The sequence below is a fragment of the Pocillopora verrucosa genome, chromosome 6 (genome assembly GCF_036669915.1).
Source record: "Pocillopora verrucosa isolate sample1 chromosome 6, ASM3666991v2, whole genome shotgun sequence".
In the NCBI taxonomy this organism is placed as follows: Eukaryota; Metazoa; Cnidaria; class Anthozoa; order Scleractinia; family Pocilloporidae; genus Pocillopora; species Pocillopora verrucosa.
In genome coordinates this window covers 412,330-430,722 of record NC_089317.1, presented here as the reverse complement: position 1 = coordinate 430,722, position 18,393 = coordinate 412,330, and the positions used below count along the sequence as shown (strand labels likewise).

The 18,393-nt window shown below is 38.7% G+C and overlaps 4 protein-coding genes and 1 pseudogene across 5 annotated transcripts; 3 read left to right on the top strand and 2 right to left on the bottom strand.

Moving 5' to 3' along the window:
* Positions 1-133: 133 nt before the first annotated feature.
* Positions 134-3,279, top strand: LOC131788319 (uncharacterized; annotated as a pseudogene).
* Positions 3,280-3,326: 47 nt separating this feature from the next.
* LOC131785665 (uncharacterized) lies at positions 3,327-10,849 on the bottom strand. 2 transcript variants are annotated; one of them, XM_066168315.1, is made up of 9 exons: positions 9,928-10,847; positions 9,304-9,412; positions 8,955-9,058; positions 8,507-8,622; positions 7,662-7,735; positions 7,025-7,299; positions 6,770-6,918; positions 4,633-4,714; positions 3,327-4,199 (listed from the first exon to the last, which is right to left on the bottom strand). In XM_066168315.1, exons 2-9 carry the CDS (start codon positions 9,399-9,401, stop codon positions 4,033-4,035), a joined length of 1,065 nt encoding a protein of 354 aa, XP_066024412.1. In that variant the 5' UTR covers positions 9,402-9,412; positions 9,928-10,847; the 3' UTR covers positions 3,327-4,032. The 2 variants fall into 2 exon arrangements, 1 of the variants encoding a protein (XP_066024412.1); XR_010717876.1 differs by lacking the exon at positions 3,327-4,199 and having other exon boundaries at positions 4,654-4,714; positions 6,628-6,918; positions 9,928-10,849.
* A 353-nt stretch (positions 10,850-11,202) lies between these two features.
* LOC131792245 (low density lipoprotein receptor adapter protein 1-A) lies at positions 11,203-11,910 on the bottom strand. The gene has a single exon (XM_059109623.2). It carries the CDS (start codon positions 11,764-11,766, stop codon positions 11,215-11,217), a length of 552 nt encoding a protein of 183 aa, XP_058965606.2. The 5' UTR covers positions 11,767-11,910; the 3' UTR covers positions 11,203-11,214.
* A 630-nt stretch (positions 11,911-12,540) lies between these two features.
* LOC131792276 (uncharacterized) lies at positions 12,541-13,571 on the top strand. The gene has a single exon (XM_059109655.2). The coding sequence runs from the start codon at positions 12,717-12,719 to the stop codon at positions 13,257-13,259; it is 543 nt and encodes a 180-aa protein (XP_058965638.2). The 5' UTR covers positions 12,541-12,716; the 3' UTR covers positions 13,260-13,571.
* Positions 13,572-15,257: 1,686 nt separating this feature from the next.
* On the top strand, positions 15,258-16,307 carry LOC131792278 (low density lipoprotein receptor adapter protein 1). Its single transcript, XM_059109658.2, has one exon. It carries the CDS (start codon positions 15,406-15,408, stop codon positions 16,138-16,140), a length of 735 nt encoding a protein of 244 aa, XP_058965641.2. The 5' UTR covers positions 15,258-15,405; the 3' UTR covers positions 16,141-16,307.
* Positions 16,308-18,393: the final 2,086 nt, after the last annotated feature.

Below are 18,393 nucleotides of genomic sequence, written 5' to 3'. Positions count from 1 at the left end.
AAGACACACAGGGCTTGCACTGTAAGTATCCCGGAGAGCTCCATACAATTCCTTATAATAAAATTATAAGGAATTGTATGGAGCTTTTTTAGCGTTAGTCGAGGCGTGGAGGGTGTTGTCACGTACGATCCTTGCGAGGTGTTTTCCCCGACACTCTTCTGACAGAAGAATGTCGCGTAATGAAAGCAAACCAGAAACGATTGAAGAGCAACTCGGGCTTTCACATATCATCAAGTTCATTAAAACGAGCATTGAATTTCCTGCACATCAACAAGCCTTTGTTTTATACTTTTACACCGATCACGAGCTCATTTGTGTTTCGGAAATAGATCAATTAGCTACATAATGATGGCGGAATTTGTGAAGGAATTTGAAGATGAAGAAGAACGAAAAGAGCGAGCTATTAAATCACGAAAAAACACTCCAGAAGAAAGAAACAGACAGAGAAAAGAATGGAGAAAGAGGAAACAAGGGAAGCATATGCCGAATTCAACGAATAAAAATGTTGAACTACAATCACTCAACCGCGAAGCGAATGAGTTGGTGCCTTGTACTTCTGAGGCTAAGGAAACGAAACTGCCTCCTTCGGACCAACATTTTGAGCCACAAAATGTCAAGAAACCCCATATCCTCGCGCTTAAACCAGGCAGTGAAGAGATGAAAGAGGCCTTGGGTGGTTGTTCAAGAGCTGCTAAGATGATTCAAATGGCTGTTGGTGCCGACGCAGTTGTCTCGCAGAAACCTCGTGGGAAACGTCATCAAACCTTTTTAATTGGAAAAAAAACCACAGCGAGCAATGGATCCAGATTTGAACCCAAAGAACTCAGGCCAGAAAACATTGAATACTTGTCTAAAAATCCAGTTGGGAGTGGAAGCTTTGGACAGTGTTTTCTCGGGCGCTATCGAGGCTTCGACGTTATTGTCAAGTAAATGACTCACAACGAAACGTCAGAGGATGAAGAACGAGCAAGGAGAGATTTGCTCCACGAAGCAAAGGTCGTTTCTGCTTTGGGGACCATCCACATCTACCCATGATTTTTGGTGTTGTTACAAAGGCCTCACCATTATGCCTTGTGACTCAATTTCATGGTGTTCAGCATGAAAGTGTAACTCTCCATCAAGCGGCCGATAACAACGCAGTTACTAAAGCAAACTGTATTTCTATATTTAAAAAGATATGCAGTGTTTTAGACCACGTGCACTCTAAAGGATACCTTCATAACGACATCAAAGGAAACAATGTTGTACTAGAAGGGCGACCCTAAAAGCCGGAACGGTGGAATGGCGGAATGGAGGAAAATGACCCCAAATCCTAAAACACGGAACGGCGAAAAATGACCCCAAATCCTAAAACACGGAACGGCGAAAAATGACCTCAGATCCTAAAACATCGAACGGCGGAAAATGACCCCAAATCCTAAAACACGGAACGGATGTCAGGGCATGTTGCACAAATTTTGTACAAAGACACCAAGCGCTTGGCTCATTTATCCCCACGACGATAACGCGCGTGACTAAAATTAAGTGTTATTAATTTTTTCTTTTACTGAGTGGTATAAATAATAATGAACCATTATGCATGAAAGATAGCTGCGTTTCGCGTTGTAAACCTGTTTAGTTACCTTTTGTTAAGCAAAATTTGCCATGAAACCAAACTCGACATACCACATTACAATAAACAATTGTAACTTTGATACGTTTCCTGGTCACGTCTGTATTGATTTATTGAAACAATAACGTCTCATATGCTTGTAAATGTGAGAACATCACAGGAACGTTTTCAGGCTTCTCAAAATATGACAACGTTCAGCCCCAGCTCCAAACTTAGACTAGCGTGAGAGCAAGCCCTCGTTACGAGCCCTTCAATACGAGCGTTTTTTCATCCACGAATAAGTTTTGGGACTTGAGTAACACTAGTTGAAGAGAGGTTTGCAGGGTGTCACGCGCGTGGGAATTTCTCATGGTGTGAAAAGACAAAAGAAAGTTAGAAGAAGGAAGCCGTCGAGACGAATTTGAAGAATTTCAACTTCTGCTAACTTTCTTACGCTAGTCTAAGTTTGGAGCTGGGGCTGAACGTTGTCATATTTTGAGAAGCCTGAAAACGTTCCTGTGATGTTCTCACATTTACAAGCATATGAGATATTATTGTTTCAATAAATCAATGCAGACGTGACCAGGAAACGTATCAAAGTTATAATTGTTTATTGTAGTGTGGTATGTCGAGTTGGTTTCCACATGCTGTGCGACTTTTTATGCCGCGACAAACTCATGGCAAATTTTGCATAACAAAAGGTAGCTAAACAGGTTTACAACGCGAAAACGCAGCTATCTTTCATGCATAATGGTTCATTATTATTTATACCACTCAGTAAAAGAAAAAAAATTAGTAACACTTAATTTTAGTCACGCGCGTTATCGTCGTGAGGATAAATGAGCTAAGCGCTTGGTGTCTTTGTACGAAATTTGTGCAACATGCCCTGGCATCCGTTCCGTGCTTTAGGATTTGGGGTCATTTTCCGCCGTTCCGTGCTTTAGGATTTGGGGTCATTTTCCGCCGTTGCGTGCTTTAGGATTTGGGGTCATTTTCCGCCGTTCCGTGCTTTAGGATTTGGGGTCATTTTCCGCCGTTCCGTGCTTTAGGATTTGGGGTCATTTTCCGCCGTTCCGTGCTTTAGGATTTGGGGTCATTTTCCGCCGTTCCGTGCTTTAGGATTTGGGGTCATTTTCCGCCGTTCCGTGCTTTAGGATTTGGGGTCACTTTCCGCCGTTCCGTGCTTTAGGATTTGGGGTCATTTTTCGCCATTCCGCCATTCCACCGTTCCGGCTTTTAGGGTCGCCCGTACTAGAACGGCCCTCAACCTCTGGGGAATTCAGCCCAGTTCTTATTGACTTTGGAAAGAGCCTTAAGGTTTCATCTGTTTCGTTGTACCGCAGAAACGGCACCGTTATGAAATGCAAGGGAAAAGCTATTTAGCCCCTGAGGTTGTTAGTGAACGACTCTATGGCGTTGCCAGTGACATTTTTTCATTGGGAAGAATGCTTAAGGCGATATCGTCTTTGTTGGGTTTTTATGAAAGGGTCCGAGAATTGGTTAAAATGTCAACCAGAGATAAGCCGTCAGAGAGACCTAGCCTTTATGCTTTCTCTCGTAAGATTGCTGATGTTAAATTTTAGGTGTAGTATTTTCCAAGTCAGCAGACCTAATATCAGATAGAATCGCATCATTGCATAAAATCTCGCCTTCTGATTGGTTGACGAGGCGATTTGTTTAGCGGGGCTAAGTGATATTGTTTCGCATCCACGTATACATAACAAATATAAGTAATGCTGTTTTCTTTTTATCTTGTTTTTATTCAAATATGTGATTCAAGGAAAATCCATTACTTGGCTCGTGAATTCCGCGTTAAATTGCACTTGAAAACCGATATCGCACTCATCGCTTCGCGTATCGCTTTTCGCGTGCAATTAAATGCGGAATTCCCTCGTCAAGTAATGAATCTTCCTACAATAGTTTCATTCAAGGTTTAGTTACTACAATTTCAGCGATTTTAAAATGAAGGACAACTTCTTCCCCATGATTCTGCCGCAAGAAATAGTTTATGACCCAGCTTACGTGAATAAGAACCTATTGACAACAGGATAATTGTAAATCATTTTTTTTCAGTTTATTACCCTTAACGTGTGAACTACATCCGATTTTGAGGGGACAAAACGGCTTTCTAATGACTGCTGGAAGGGAGAAAATATCTTTCTTAATTGGGTGTAATTCCGTGGCACATTCAGTTTCTTGGCGATCGCTGCCAAAAAGCTGTAATGTCGTCTCAAAATCGGAGCAATTTTGTCCGTTTATGGACAAAATTAGGCATAACAGTGCTGGTCAAAAATAAAATATTTTGTACCAAAAAGTATCATAGTAACATCTTTGTGTAATTGTTTTATTCCGCCACGTTATTGAAAGAAGGACATTTCTGTCTTTTAAAAATTGCTCATTTAAATAAATATAACGCAAGAGGAGTAGCGGTACAAAAATAGTCAAGGTGCAATCGAATCGAAAAAAGCAGATCTAACGCAAGAAAAACAATAGTGAATAGTGAATAGTGACTTTTTGCGTGACTTGCACAACTTCTTGAAAAAGACATGTAGCTCATCCAACTTGCCTTGCCACTGAACAAGGCGAGGCTCCATGTCAGCTTTAATATCTGCAAAATAGCCAAAACCTGAAATAAGACCTGAGAAAGATTGTAATGAGAGGCCCTATATGTTATCACATCATTCAAATAACTGTTGCAAGTAAACATTTTGTTTTCCTTGGGTAAATATTTTTGAGGAATTAAAAACAAAAAGCTCCTTTTGATGTGGCTAAATATCATTTAGGCAAAGTTAAACTGGAGCAAAGCTGGTCAGTGGGTTCACACTAACCTTTAAGGTACCAGCTCCTAAGCTCATCATTAGCAATAAGTTTAATTATTTTAATATTTTCCAAACTCATTTTCCAAAATTTTTATATTTCAGCATAAAACACTCAATAAAGTCATATTATAGTATGGTAAACCTTCTTTAGCCAGTGAGAAAAAATCAGAACTTGTAACCAAAGAAAAAACAAAGTGTTATTACTACTGTTGTTCTACAAACCTGAGCCTTCCAAATCAATTATCTCAGTATGTGTACCAAAATCTCTTACAAAAGTGCCCTTGCTGAAAGCTTCTGAAAAGTACTAAACATTTCGAAAAATGCATTAATTACATAACATTGTGCTACCATACTACTTGAAGAAATGTTCCCTCACACCAATTTCATTGTCTTATAGAGAATGTCTGCGTGTCTTTATGCTACTTAAAGGACAGCACTTTCTAGAAAAAACTGAACTGGGTTACAGTCACTCATTAGCAACACTAGGTTACACTGCACCCATGGATGTGCCACCTAAAGTGCAGCCTATGTTAATTACCTTTAACTAAATAAGACACTGGGTTACACAGCACCCATGGGTGTGCCACCTCAAGTGCAGCCTATGTTAGTTACCGTTTACGAAAGAAAACACTGGGTTACACTGCACCTATGGGTGTGCCACCTAAAGTGCAGCCTATGTTAATTACCTTTAACTAAATAAAACACTAGGTTACACTGCACCCATGGATGTGCCACCTAAAGTGCAGCCTATGTTAGTTACCGTTTACTAAAGAAAACACTGGGTTACACTGCACCTATGGGTGTGCCACCTAAAGTGCAGCCTACAGTAGTTACCTTTAACTAAATAAAACACTGGGTTACACTGCACCCATGGGTGTGCCACCTAAAATGCAGCCTATGTTAGTTACCTTGAACTAAAGAAAACACTGGGTTACACTGCACCTATGGGTGTACCACCTAAATGCAGCCAAAGTAAGTTTCCTTTAACTAAAGAAAACAATGGGTTACACTGCACCTATGGGTGTGCCACCTAAAGTGCAGCCTACAGTAGTTACCTTTAACTAAATAAAACACTGGGTTACACTGCACCCATGGGTGTGCCACCTAAAATGCAGCCTATGTTAGTTACCTTGAACTAAAGAAAACACTGGGTTACACTGCACCTATGGGTTTACCACCTAAATGCAGCCAAAGTAAGTTTCCTTTAACTAAATAAAACACTGGGTTACACTGCACCCATGGTTGTGCCACCTAAAGTGCAGCCTATCTTAGTTACCTTTAACTAAATAAGACACTGGTTTACACTGCACCCATGGGTGTGCCACCTAAAGTGCAGCCTATGTTAATTATCTTTAACTAAATAAAACACTAGGTTACACTGCACCCATGGGTGTGCCACCTAAAGTGCAGCCTATGTTAATTATCTTTAACTAAATAAAACACTAGGTTACACTGCACCCATGGGTGTGCCACCTAAAGTGCAGCCTATGTTAGTTACCATTTACTAAAGAAAACACTGGGTTACACTGCACCTATGGGTGTGCCACCTAAAGTGCAGCCTACAGTAGTGACCTTGAACTAAATAAAACACTGGGTTACACTGCACCCATGGGTGTGCCACCTAAAATGCAGCCTATGTTAGTTACCTTTACTAAATACAACACTGGGCTACACTACACCCATGGGTGTGCCACCTAAAGTGCAGCCTATGTTAATTACCTTTAACTAAATAAAACACTAGGTTATACTGCACCCATGGGTGTGCCACCTAAAGTGCAGCCTATGTTAGTTACCGTTTACTAAAGAAAACACTGGGTTACACTGCACCCATGGGTGTGCCACCTAAATTGCAGCTTATGTTAGTTACTGTTTACTAAAGAAAACACTGGGTTACACTGCACCTATGGGTGTGCCACCTTACGTGCAGCCTATGTTAGTTACCTTGAACTAAATTAAACACTGGGTTACACTGCACCTATGGATCTCTAACTATAGAAAATTCTGTGTTACTCTACACTTTAAGGTGTGTTAACTAACAGAATCAGACATGCTAAAATTAAACAATGGTTCACACTTCAATCCTGAGCTCACCTATATTCCTACATGCATTAGCTTTCAGTTAATGGAGCTCCATTAATTTCAAGCTGCTGTGTGATGGAATTAGTCATAAGATGGGCAAATTACATAGGAGACTGTAGCAATTAAAGAAATAATCACAGAGGTATTTGATTCCTAAAGCACACTCCGACGGATTGTCTGGATGCTGTATGAACTCAATGAATACACATTACCAATGATCTTGACTACATGATGTTAAATCAAGTTGCAAGTATAAAAATAATAGTTGCTTCTTACTAACATCAACACGAGCTTGGTAAAATGTAACTCTGTTAAGGATCAAATTTTTTGCCGTGTTCACATCTTCATACGGCTTCTTGAATTTATCCAGTGGTAGGGCAAGTTCTACAATTTCTTCAAGGTGTTGAAGGATTTCCCGATCTGTTGGACCTGAAACACAACAGCATGAGAGTAAATTAAAAAAGAAAAAAACAATATTTTACCTAAGACCTATGGAAAACATCTCTTGAAAACATTATTTTAGGAAATATCTTACCAGACATTGAACTGACATGGATATTCTGCTTTGTAATAGCAGACTGTTGATCTGACTTCTTCTTTACTGAGATGCGATCACCATGAAATGACTCTGGGCCATAGTTTTTCAAGGCAGCATTGGCCTCTGCTAGGGAATCTACCCTGTATGCAAGAAGACCAATGGATGCCAACAACTGTTCAGTGTTGCGCATCTCCATATGGAGAGCACAAAGTTGAATGTTGCAAAGCTCTTCGTCCAAAAGAAAAACCAGATCATCTCGTATACCAGTTGATCTACAAGACAATTTCAAAGAATGATTGATTTTCTGAAGCAATAAATTATCTCATGTTTTTCTCTAAAAATGTTTTTCTTTTTCTTTTTCAATTACCAAACTATGAGTACTCCTTTCCTGACAGTATGAAAACAATTTTTGGCAACCTTCCAAGTTTGGCAAAAGATCCTGAATGAGGATTTTAGTTTACAAGCAACAATTTGAAAAAAAAAACCCCAAACTATACACTTAATTTCAGTTCATGCTTTAGTACAAGTCATTTCCCCATGGCTTACAAAATTCATTTTGTTATGTAACAGTAAGAAAATCCCCTTTATGTGTTTGAATGTAATTTAATATGACAATGATCAAATGCCTACACACCTTCCCATGTTGCATTTGCTTCTGAGGCAATCCACGCATGTCTCATCTGGAGCAACATCATGGCATTTGCAACCCTGACAAAAACAGGCACACTATCAAATAATATACAATATTATAATTTCAGATAGAACTACACATTTATCATGCTTCCGATTATCTTCTTCAGAGTTCATGCAGATTTTTGGATCCAAAATTCAAGACTTTTCCCAGACCTTTTCTCCAAAACATCAATTTATTTTTCCAGACTGAAGATGGTCAAATAGGTGATCAATAGAGATCTTGAAAAATGCAGAAACCAAGCTTCTTTCATGATGCACTGCAAATGTACAATAACCATGGTGCAATTGCGAAACTTCTCATTCTGTGATTGAATGTCTTAGCTACAGGCGAGATTGAATTGACCACAGGGTAAAAAAATGAACTTATTAAGCACTTTTTGTAGCTATAAAAAAAACTCCAGACTTGAACTATTTTTCTAGACATTATCTTCAATTTCAAGACTCTTTCCAGGTCTGGAAAATCAAGACTTTTCCAAGAATTTATGACTCTGTGTGAGCCCTGTTCTTTTTACAGTACATGTATTCATACTTTCAGTGATTTTTAAATGTTTTAAAAGCAGAATGACCTTTAGAGAAGTACTTTACAACTTTTTTTGACTGAATTAAAGCTACTTGATGTTTCTATCACTCACTAATTATTTTCCCGAATATTGGCAAAGATCAAAGTCATCTGAAATCACTGTAAAAAAAGTTGATGAACTGATGCAGCACTTTTATGTACCTCAACTTTAACAGCACAAGTTGCAGTTGCCCCATACTAATTTCTATATCATTTGAGTACTTTACCCTGATAGCATTGCAGATGTAACAGAACTCGACACTGACACTTCTACCACCTAACATGAATGAAGCATTCATCTTCTTCACCAAAAGAAGTACCAAGGTCTTGTAGTCCAGTACAACTAAGTTTGATAACAGAAATGGGAAAGCAAAAGTTAACATGCTAAACTTTCCAGGAAATTAATCTCTAATGTATCTAAAGAAAAGGGTAGTCAAATCAATTTCTGACGTAAAATAGTAATAAATTCCAGGTTTTATTTCTTGCTGCTGCAGTTAAACCTTGAACATGTTTCACAATATAAAAAACTCTTAATTTACTATAGTTTGACTACTGCTTCAATGTAGTTCTAGTCAGACTACCAACTGGGTAGAAACACAATAAATTGCTATAAATAGTATCATGAACAAGAAGTTGACTTTTAAAGCAAATTCCAAGACTAACATTGATTCTTACCCAGAAATTCAACGGTGTAATGTCTACCATCAACTGTCATTCCTTTTTCCTTTAATATTTTCTTCTGGTGGTTGATGTCCTCAAAAAGAATCTTGAGGTTGTCTCTGTCAACAAACAAAAACCAAAAATCTATACAGTCATTATTATATTTAGTGCATTAAAGCCAAATTAGGGATATTGATATCAATCCACTTAGATCTCAGAGTGGATGCATGACTTGGTGATATTGCAACTGAGTGGGGCTTACAAAAATCTGTCATTGTGTTATTTAAGTTAAATGCACATACAACCACAAGCATATTCTAGCCAGAAGGTAGTAAAGAGTTCAAGCAAGTTGCAATTCACAAACCTGTCTTCTTTACAGTTGGCAATTGTCAATGTGTAGACTGATTTTGCACTTTGCTGGCTATATACAGCACCATCACGGGGAACAATTCCAAACAACATATGAGCTCTACCTGCAAAACAATTTTTTACACTAAATTAGTCAAGACAAAAACTGCACCCTTCACCAACCCATTTCACCTTACACATTATTATAATGACCACCTTCCATACAAAGAACTGCTTGCAAGGCCAAAAAAATTTAACAGTTATAGTTATTTTGATTTGGAAGTACAACACACACACACAAAAAAAATATGTGGATGATTATCATACGGCTTCCAGCATATTTCACCAGCTGAAAAAGAGCTTACCACTGGCTGAAATTTCTCTGGAAAACAGACCTAGGGTAATTTTGAAGACGCAGTTGAGTAAAACGCCCGCTTAAGTAATAAAAAAAGCCTGCTTATCTTTTCCTGTACAAGGCTTCGCTTACGAGAATAACTGAATAAAACAAAAGAAAGAGCTGCTATAAACATTGAGGCTCGCGATGGAATAGTTCTTTTTTTGTTCTTTTATTCCCTTAGCCGGGGCGCCAAGTATGAATATTAATATACCGACGTAAGACCAACGTAACTAAACATCTTACCCCCGTCCTTCTGAGCCCTGTGATGTTTATCACGGATTGCCACGTTTTCGAAGAAACTCTCGCCATCGCCTGGAAAAGGACAAGCTTCCAATCAGGAACTCTCAGGCACGCCACGTACTTCGACATTGTGTCGTCGCCAACTAGCTCTTCCACACTCCTCTTTACTCCCATTTTTACAGCCATCTCTTCGACAATTTCATTGACGATGGCCTTCGCTTCTGGGTCGCCAAATGCGCACATGTTCGAAAACACCATCGCCAAACTTTCCCTGTTTCTTTCGCACACGTTATGCACGTCCTTGATGACGCGACTGCTTCGCTGCTTCATCAACAGCACCTTTTCTGGAGTATCCAAATCTTCCTTTTCGCTGATCTCCTTTAGATTTGGGGAAACATTCTTTTTTTCAGCTCTTTGCGAGTTTCCACTGTTTGGGGGGTGTCATGGCCACAGATGATGTCTTGTTCGTTGGTGTCGTTGGCATTTCCAAGCATCGTGAAGCACGTGGTCGTTCTTTGTTTGCTTGGCCTTCATTTTCTTCGTCGACAGACATTTTACTGAGATATACTGAGTTCAGCAAATCTCTCAGCTGCGAAATGAACTCAGAGCTTTCTGAAGAGGAACGGCGAAGCAGAGTGGTTATCAACCCAAACGAGGAACAGACAATTTCCGTTGCATTAGAGGACTTCTTGTTCGAGTAATGGTGGCCATCTAGCAGCCGAATGTGGGCACTGTCGATTCTTTGAAAATCGCTTGGAAAACTGGCGACAACAGGCGACCGCTTAAAGTATTGCGTCGGCGTTGATCCACAAACTTTCGAACTTAGAATGAACTAAGTCAATTGTGGACTTAATTCAGGGCTGATGACCGGAGTGAAGGGCGAGAAACCCTTCCTAGGTGCCATCTCTACTGCTACTGAATCACGCGTTTGAAATACGAAACTGCAAAGAAAAGATAGGCGGGAAAAAACCATGACATTCGAATATCGACATAGTAACATTATCCAGCTGCTAACTCGAGAGTGTTGATAATTTAAGTTAGTCGGCCCATGACATATTTAATGAGATTAAATCAAATTAACTTCGGGATTATCACACCTGAAAAAGACGAGCCCAGCGGGCTTAATACTTACAGTGCAAAGCACTTGTGTCTTCTCATGTTGTTTTGTTTCCTTGTGTAAATTCACACTTCACAAGCAAACCAAAACATACTCTCTTACAACGCTTCTTATTAATTAGTCTTAGTCCTAATCTCTAATGATATCAACTGTAAGTCCTCAAGTACTTTTTCCTAAGCTTCTACTTTCGCGTCTAGACCTGAGCCTCTCCTTGGTCTCTCCTGGACTTCTTTGAACGCTTCTGAGAAAGCATTCGCTACCACATCAGACTTCTCCGACTCAGTGCAAATGAAAGCATAACACTCAACTTTTTTCGGTTTCTGGGAAACGAAGTCATTGAAAGCGAACAGTTGATGTTTTTTATCTGCCACAACAAAAGATACTCGAGTAAAGGGCACTACTATTTCCTCTTGATGTTCGGTTTCACTCTGAATCCATCGAATCGTAACATCTGCAGAGTTAATCTCCAAACAAACTCGTGGTAATCCATTTATATTATCTTGAACTTTCTTGTACAATTTCTTCAGACATTCGTCGATGTTCTCGCCGCTTGGATTTTTCCTCTCTGCTTTCCCTGCAAAGCGAACGATAAAACTCCTGGAAGGTTTCAACTCGTATTCTTGCCTCAAACTTTTTAAACTTATCCGTTTGACCATGTTGCGTTCTGTTTTCTTCTTGGTCAGTTTCGTGTCAGTTTCTTGTTGTTTTGATTTCATAACACCCATAAGAAAACCGTTACAATCTTAGCTCTTTCCTCTTCACCCGTCATGGCAAGCTGTGAAATAATTCTCCGGTCGACGGATCCCTACCTCCTTAGTGTCAAAATTATAATTTAAAATCGAATTCTTTATTATGGAATGTCAATAAAACAGCTGTTGACAGTTTTTAAAACGTATTTATTCATCCTGAATAAAGAACAATGCGTGAGCAACGGTCCAATCAGATTTCACACAAAGACGAGCAAAAAAGTTGGTTGCGTTGCCATGTCAATGTCGACGAGGAGCATTATTTGGTTTCACAGCAGTGTACCCTAATAATACCCGCTAATTTAACTTTTGGATGTCTCACGATTTTCGTTTATCGAGCAGCTCTGTACCTGCTAAATTGCTCTACGAGATAGCATTATTTTATTAATGGTCTGGATGGCTTAAAATGATTGAAAACAAAAAGCATGAACGCAAGATTTTTCCATAGATTCGGTTTTGCCAAAAAGTATCAAATTACTGAGTTATGTGTCATCAAGAAGAATATCATCTTTTGCTAATCTTCGCCGCTGCAAGTGTGCTAATCTATCATTAATTTCTTTACCTTGAAGGAATGAAAGCGAGTTCTTTTTGTTAATGTTGATTGTGCATGACAAAAGAACTGCTTTAAAAAAAATTTCAAAGCGTTCAGCCGACCTCCTGAATCCAAGTAAGGAAGTTTAAGTCAAATGTCACATTCCTGCCTCGAAATAGATTTGTGTGTAAAAATTTCCCGCAAATTTGCAATTCTAATAATCATAATTTCTCACCATTTGTTTTGGCAGAACATCAGTAAAATTGCCCGCAAAAATACGTGGGAGGAAATTGTAAAACTCCTCGAGCCATCGTTGAATCAGTCTGGCATTTTTTATTCACTCGCTATGGCTTCTGTGAGACTTTGACCGAGCTTGGAATATCGGTGCTTACCTGAGATGGAATCACTTAAGGAGAAATTAGGAGGTTTTGGTCTTCGAAGTGATTCGTGCACTTTTGTCCTAGAGTCTGAATTTCGTGTCAGTTACCTGGGATTCTGTATGAATACACGAGAAGGAGTCGAAGGAATCCGGGCTGCTGTGGAAGAAATTAAGAAAACTGCAAGCCATGAGTGTTGCAGAAATACAACTCAAACGAACTGCATCAAAATTAGCACAAAAGGACTTTGTTTGATGGAGCGAAAACGAGAGAAAGATATTCTATTGACATTTATTCCTCTGAGGAATATTTCCTATGGCTTTATCAATGAAAAAGACAACAATGTTTTTGCCTTTAATCATCATGTCTCGAAGAACCATGTTGAATGTCATGCAGTAGTGTGCGAAAGTGCGCTGAAGGCACGGGAAATTAACGAAGCGCTTTATGCGTCGTTTAGAACAGACCATTTCGAGACTCTTCGCAAGGAAAGGGAAAAAATGAGAGAATGTTTACAATCAGATGCGATTCGTGAACTCAAAGACCGAAAACCAAACATGAACTAACTACGACTACAAGGCTGGTCTTTTGCGAAATTAATTTCAGAAGACATTTTATCTATTTTTAAACTGCTTAGATGTTTTATTTCTAAACAAAGTACACACCGTCAGTTAACACATTGTTATAAAATCAAGCGGCGGAAAACAAGTTTTTTAATTGTTCTGAAACAACATTAAACATAAGATATTTCGTGTATTAGTTGCAGTTTTTGTAGTTTAAGTTATATTTTGGCGGAAGACAGTTTCTGAGTGATAGTTTTGCACCAGACAAGCACTTAAAAACTGCTTTTTGTTAGAATATGTCTGATTCAATTAGGACGGCCAAATGATGTGTGCAAATGACTTCCAAACAGTGCATGTGAATTTAGCTAATCAATCGCTCTGACGAAGGGCTAACGCTCGAAACTTCAGCTTTTTTACTCTTTACGGTAGCTAATTTACGTTTTCAACCCAGTTGTTAACACTAAATTACCTGCTATACTCTCCCACCGACGCAGCACCACAGTTTCTTTAGAAACTTACCCCTTTAAAATCTTCTTTGCTAGGCATGCCATGTTCTCATCAGTTATCAAAACAACCATGGTTATTTCTCTCTTGCAGTATAAATTTAAAGCATTCAAAATGTTGACTACATTTCCTACTTTTGATAATTCGCAATTTCTTACCCTTATTTACAAAATTGCCTTTAACAACTGGAGTTAAAATTAGGGGTATGACAGCTGTACCTGTCGTGGATGACAAAATGACGGTTTTGCCTGCATCAATTTGTTTTGTATTACGATCAACCACAACATACCTCATAGATACTAACTTCCCGTCACATTCGTGCAGGTTTCAGCAATGTTCCTACGCGCATAGTGCTATTTTTAGAAGAACCCTGGAGGGATTCTTGCGCCCCGCGTCGCGAATACTCATAGAAATACTGCAGTTTCATTGGATGATATGTCATCGAATTGCAGGAGGCTTTTGCTAAACTAGGCTTGATTTTCGCTATCATGATAGGTCATGGTTTTTGTACCTCTAGGGGAGGGGTGGGAGGATCGCAGGCTCCTTTCCCGTATGGCTTTCACTTACTAACTTTTTAAAAACGGTAAGTTGTTAGCCTTTTAAATCAATTATCTTCGAAGCCGCTGACCCGTGTGTGCAGTAGTCACGGCTTCAACAACCGTAGAAATTCTGGTGGTTAGGATTTCTAAACAAAACCAGAACCAAAGAGGGCTGAGGAAATTAACCAAACAGAGCTCGAGAGAAAAACCCAGAAAGATACTGAGTCAAAGTGCAAGACGTCAAAGCATACAGATTTTGATACTAAGAAATTTTACAAAGTGAAGCAAATATCTTTCAAGCCCTCACGGACCAACTTTGTTTCTTTAGCGACCTCATAAGAAATACGGCTGAAAGAATAAGACATAAGATATTTTTAACTCCAAGCCACTGAATTTTCGATCGCATAACGTGGCTTACTAGGAATACCACAAGAAAATCAATAAAAAAAATTATATTTCTTTCACCAAGATAGTTGCGCAACCTCTGAGATGGAGGTCCCATTAAAAACATCATACAAAGTTCCACGCGGGGGGCATTCGCGTTCAAAATAAGAGAACAACAAAAAAAAATGAAAATTAACAGTTTTCTTTTGTTAGCAAAGGGAAATTTTCACTTCAGAATATTGTTTGCTTCTCGTGCGTTAATTAACTATGAACAATGCGAAAATAGTTTCTAAATGTGAGATACCAAACGAAAGACGACGAATTATCACCAGAAAGAGAACCAAATTTGATCAAAATTACATAAACGAATTTCAGGTCGGTAAAGAGAATTTTATTTTCATTTATGCCAATTAAATAGAAGAAGCCACCTCAGGCTGATATAGCATAAATGACTGACACGTCAAGCGACAAAATTTGCATTTCAATGAGGATTTGAATGGAACATTGAAACAGGTGGAATTTACGTGAATGCAGTAAACAGTCCAATAAGATAGTGAGTGGTGCAAGGCTCTGTAAGAAGCTAGCAAGTTCAAAATACAAAACAAAAATATTATATTTAAAAATTGAGGTTGAAAAGAAACCCATCTGTAACCTTCTGGTGTATTTCAGGGAAGCGCTTTGGTATCAAGTTTTTAAGAGATTTTTAGCCGTTGGACGCAGCAATGATCAAGGGAAAATCAGGGAAAGCGGATCTAACACTATCCACCCGCTTTCAGGTAAAATATCTTGGCTGTGGAAAAACAGAAGAACCCGGCGTCGCTGGGATAGAAAAAGCAGTACGCAAAATACAAGATCAAGTGAAAGACGATGACAAAAGCTGTCCGAAAATGTATTTAGAGGTGGAAACTAACGGCGTAAAATTCACGGAGGTGAAAACTAAGTCCACAATGAACGAATCAAAGTTTATATCTCTTGATAACATTTCTTATTGTACTTTAAACAGACTTGACGCCACTATCTTTGCGTTTAATCACCACAAAGGTCCATCAGTAATCGAATGTCATGCGCTGGCCTGTGACAGCGAAGAGAGAGCAAAAGCTATTGGACTGGCTTTATATGCTGCTTTTCGAGAAGGACATTTTCAAAAGCTGCGTCGGGATAGACGCAAGTCCTTTGAGCAGAAGCGCTTTGAGAGGAGAACAAGTTTTGATAATTACGACTGCAAAACCTCTAGCAATACTACTGATGGAAAATCTTCTTTAAATGTTGCAAAAGATTCTCCGAATGAGGACAATTCAACCAACGATGTTGGCCATTTTGAGCCATGTCGAGGCAATTTAGAGGTAGATATTCATAGCAATTACGAGGAACAAGATCTTGAATTGGATAAAATTATTGAGGATCTTCTGTCGACAGTGGAATTAGAAAGGGCAAAAATTGAACAAGATTCTGTTTGAGCCAACATGGCATCATATTGTTTCTACAGTAATATGGTATCGCGGGAAATTATATTTTGTAAGTAACATTGTAACAGCGTTTTTTTTTCAACAACGAATAAGTGTAATTTTAATTTTCAATAAGGTTTTTCGGTAAGTATGGTCCACTACTAAGCGAAAATTAAGAATCTTCTTAAATGAATACACCTCTAACGATCATTTCCGAGAAGGAAATTTGTTTTTAATCTTAAATTAAGACGTGGATAAAAAGTGGTGTAAAAAGTGACACGCAAACTTCCTTTGTGTTTGAGACGGAATGTTTTGTTCATGCTAGACAATATAAATAGATTGCTGAGTCAACTGACAGCATGGGTTACTTCAGACGTCAACACCTGAAAATTATTTCATTTAAAGCTGGTCTCTAAGGTATAGCCGGTTGATATTTTCGTTTCAAAATTTCTTGACTAGTCTACTCTGAGACGAAATGTTTTGACAATGACATTCAATTTTTTTAAAATAATTTTATGCAATTGGTGGCCTCGAAGCTTTTGAGTAATGCGGTCATATCAGTCAGCTGTCATTTCAATGACTTTTGTGATATTTCGTGCGCATCAGACATACAAGAACCTCGTTGCGATTGTAACGGCAAAACCAATCCAACGCCTGGCTCTATCTGCTTTATCAGCTCTTAACCTTTCATATGGTTGATTCATTCGTGATTACTCAATGTTTATCCGTATCGATTCGTGACGCGAGATGTTCCAGAAGCAACGTAACACGCGACCTTTCAAGTGCAAGATCACGGCACTTGAAAACTTTGTCATTCGGTGATCGTTTCCTACGGCGAATATAAAATATGAAATAATAAGTTATATTACGTAATAAGTCACTCCAAGTTGAAATCTGTTAATAAGTTTTATGTAGAATTAGTACTGGTTTTTGCGCGACTCTGTGATTTAAGTATGAAACTTTCTTTCCCTTTTTCGAAACTTTCCCAAACAGACTTAGAGATACATGATCAGAACGATAGCCTCGATATTTCTTGGCGCCATATCAACCAAACTTGCTTTGCAGTTTGCCTCGTCATTGTGAAACAGTAATTATATCAATCGGAGTAATTACTGCTCATTATCATCGGAAGTTACACCCCGATTCGTTCCTTCCTGAAGGAAATGAAGGGTGATTTATCAAAAAGTGCGTTGTCTTTCAATATTCGTTCTAACGTCCTTTAGTGAATTTCGCTCAGGGCAAGCCGTTTACGGTCTCTCCCCACCCCACCCTCATGCCTTTTGTTTTGACACTCTCAACGGTGCGTGTTATGTAATTCGTTTATCACTTTAGCACCTGCTACTCATTTCCTCGTAAATTAGTTATAAGAACATGGTTTCGGATCAAGATAATAACTTCTACCTGATAAGAGTGAGTATTCTCGTTACCTGTTCGGTGGATAATGTTAGATATTTTAGGGAGAGGTTACATGTTTATTACGTCTACGAGTTAAAAGGTGAAACGACGAAAAAAAAAACCCGAAAACGGAGGGCTATACACCACATAAACACCGTGTGAAAAAGTGATTGTTTACGTTGTTATGGATTAACCTGATTGGCCAAAATGGCCCATAGTATGGGAGCTTTTCTTAAGTTCATCGGCAGGTCGTAAGCAAAGTTTGGCGTATAACTAATTTTCCGGTTATCAATTATCGTGTCTGGTAAATTTGTAACCTTCATTTTCATAAAATAAGGATTTCGACAATTCCCTTTGTTGAATGTAACGTTTACACTTGACGTTTTCAATTATTTTAACTCTTGGGGTAGTTAAATGTGTATGCTTCGAATCAAACTACTTTACCGCCGCCTAAGAGGAAAATAGCCTGGGATCCAGATCTCCCACAGTTCCACCTGCCGATCAGTGGAATACATGAATCAATCTCATAAGCATGTCGTTTTGAGAATTAAGTTCCCCACACGACACTCGAAAGACCAAAGCTGCGTTTTCTCGCCTTTTCCAGCTTGAGCTTATTTGGTGGATAGTGTCCGCCTGAATTATGTTTGACCACATCAGTAGGGTCATTGGTCGTCAGTTAACTTTAGCGCAGATGTATGGAATGGTTTAGACATCTCACTAAGAAATGCAAACTCACTGCCTGCCTTCAAACGTGGCCTGTCTAAATTTAATTTTGAATTTTAATTTACCTTACTAGTATTACTCTTAGTTAATACTTTGTGATTAGTATTTTTAATTAGTTCTTAGATTTAGTTTTAGTTATTTGTTTTT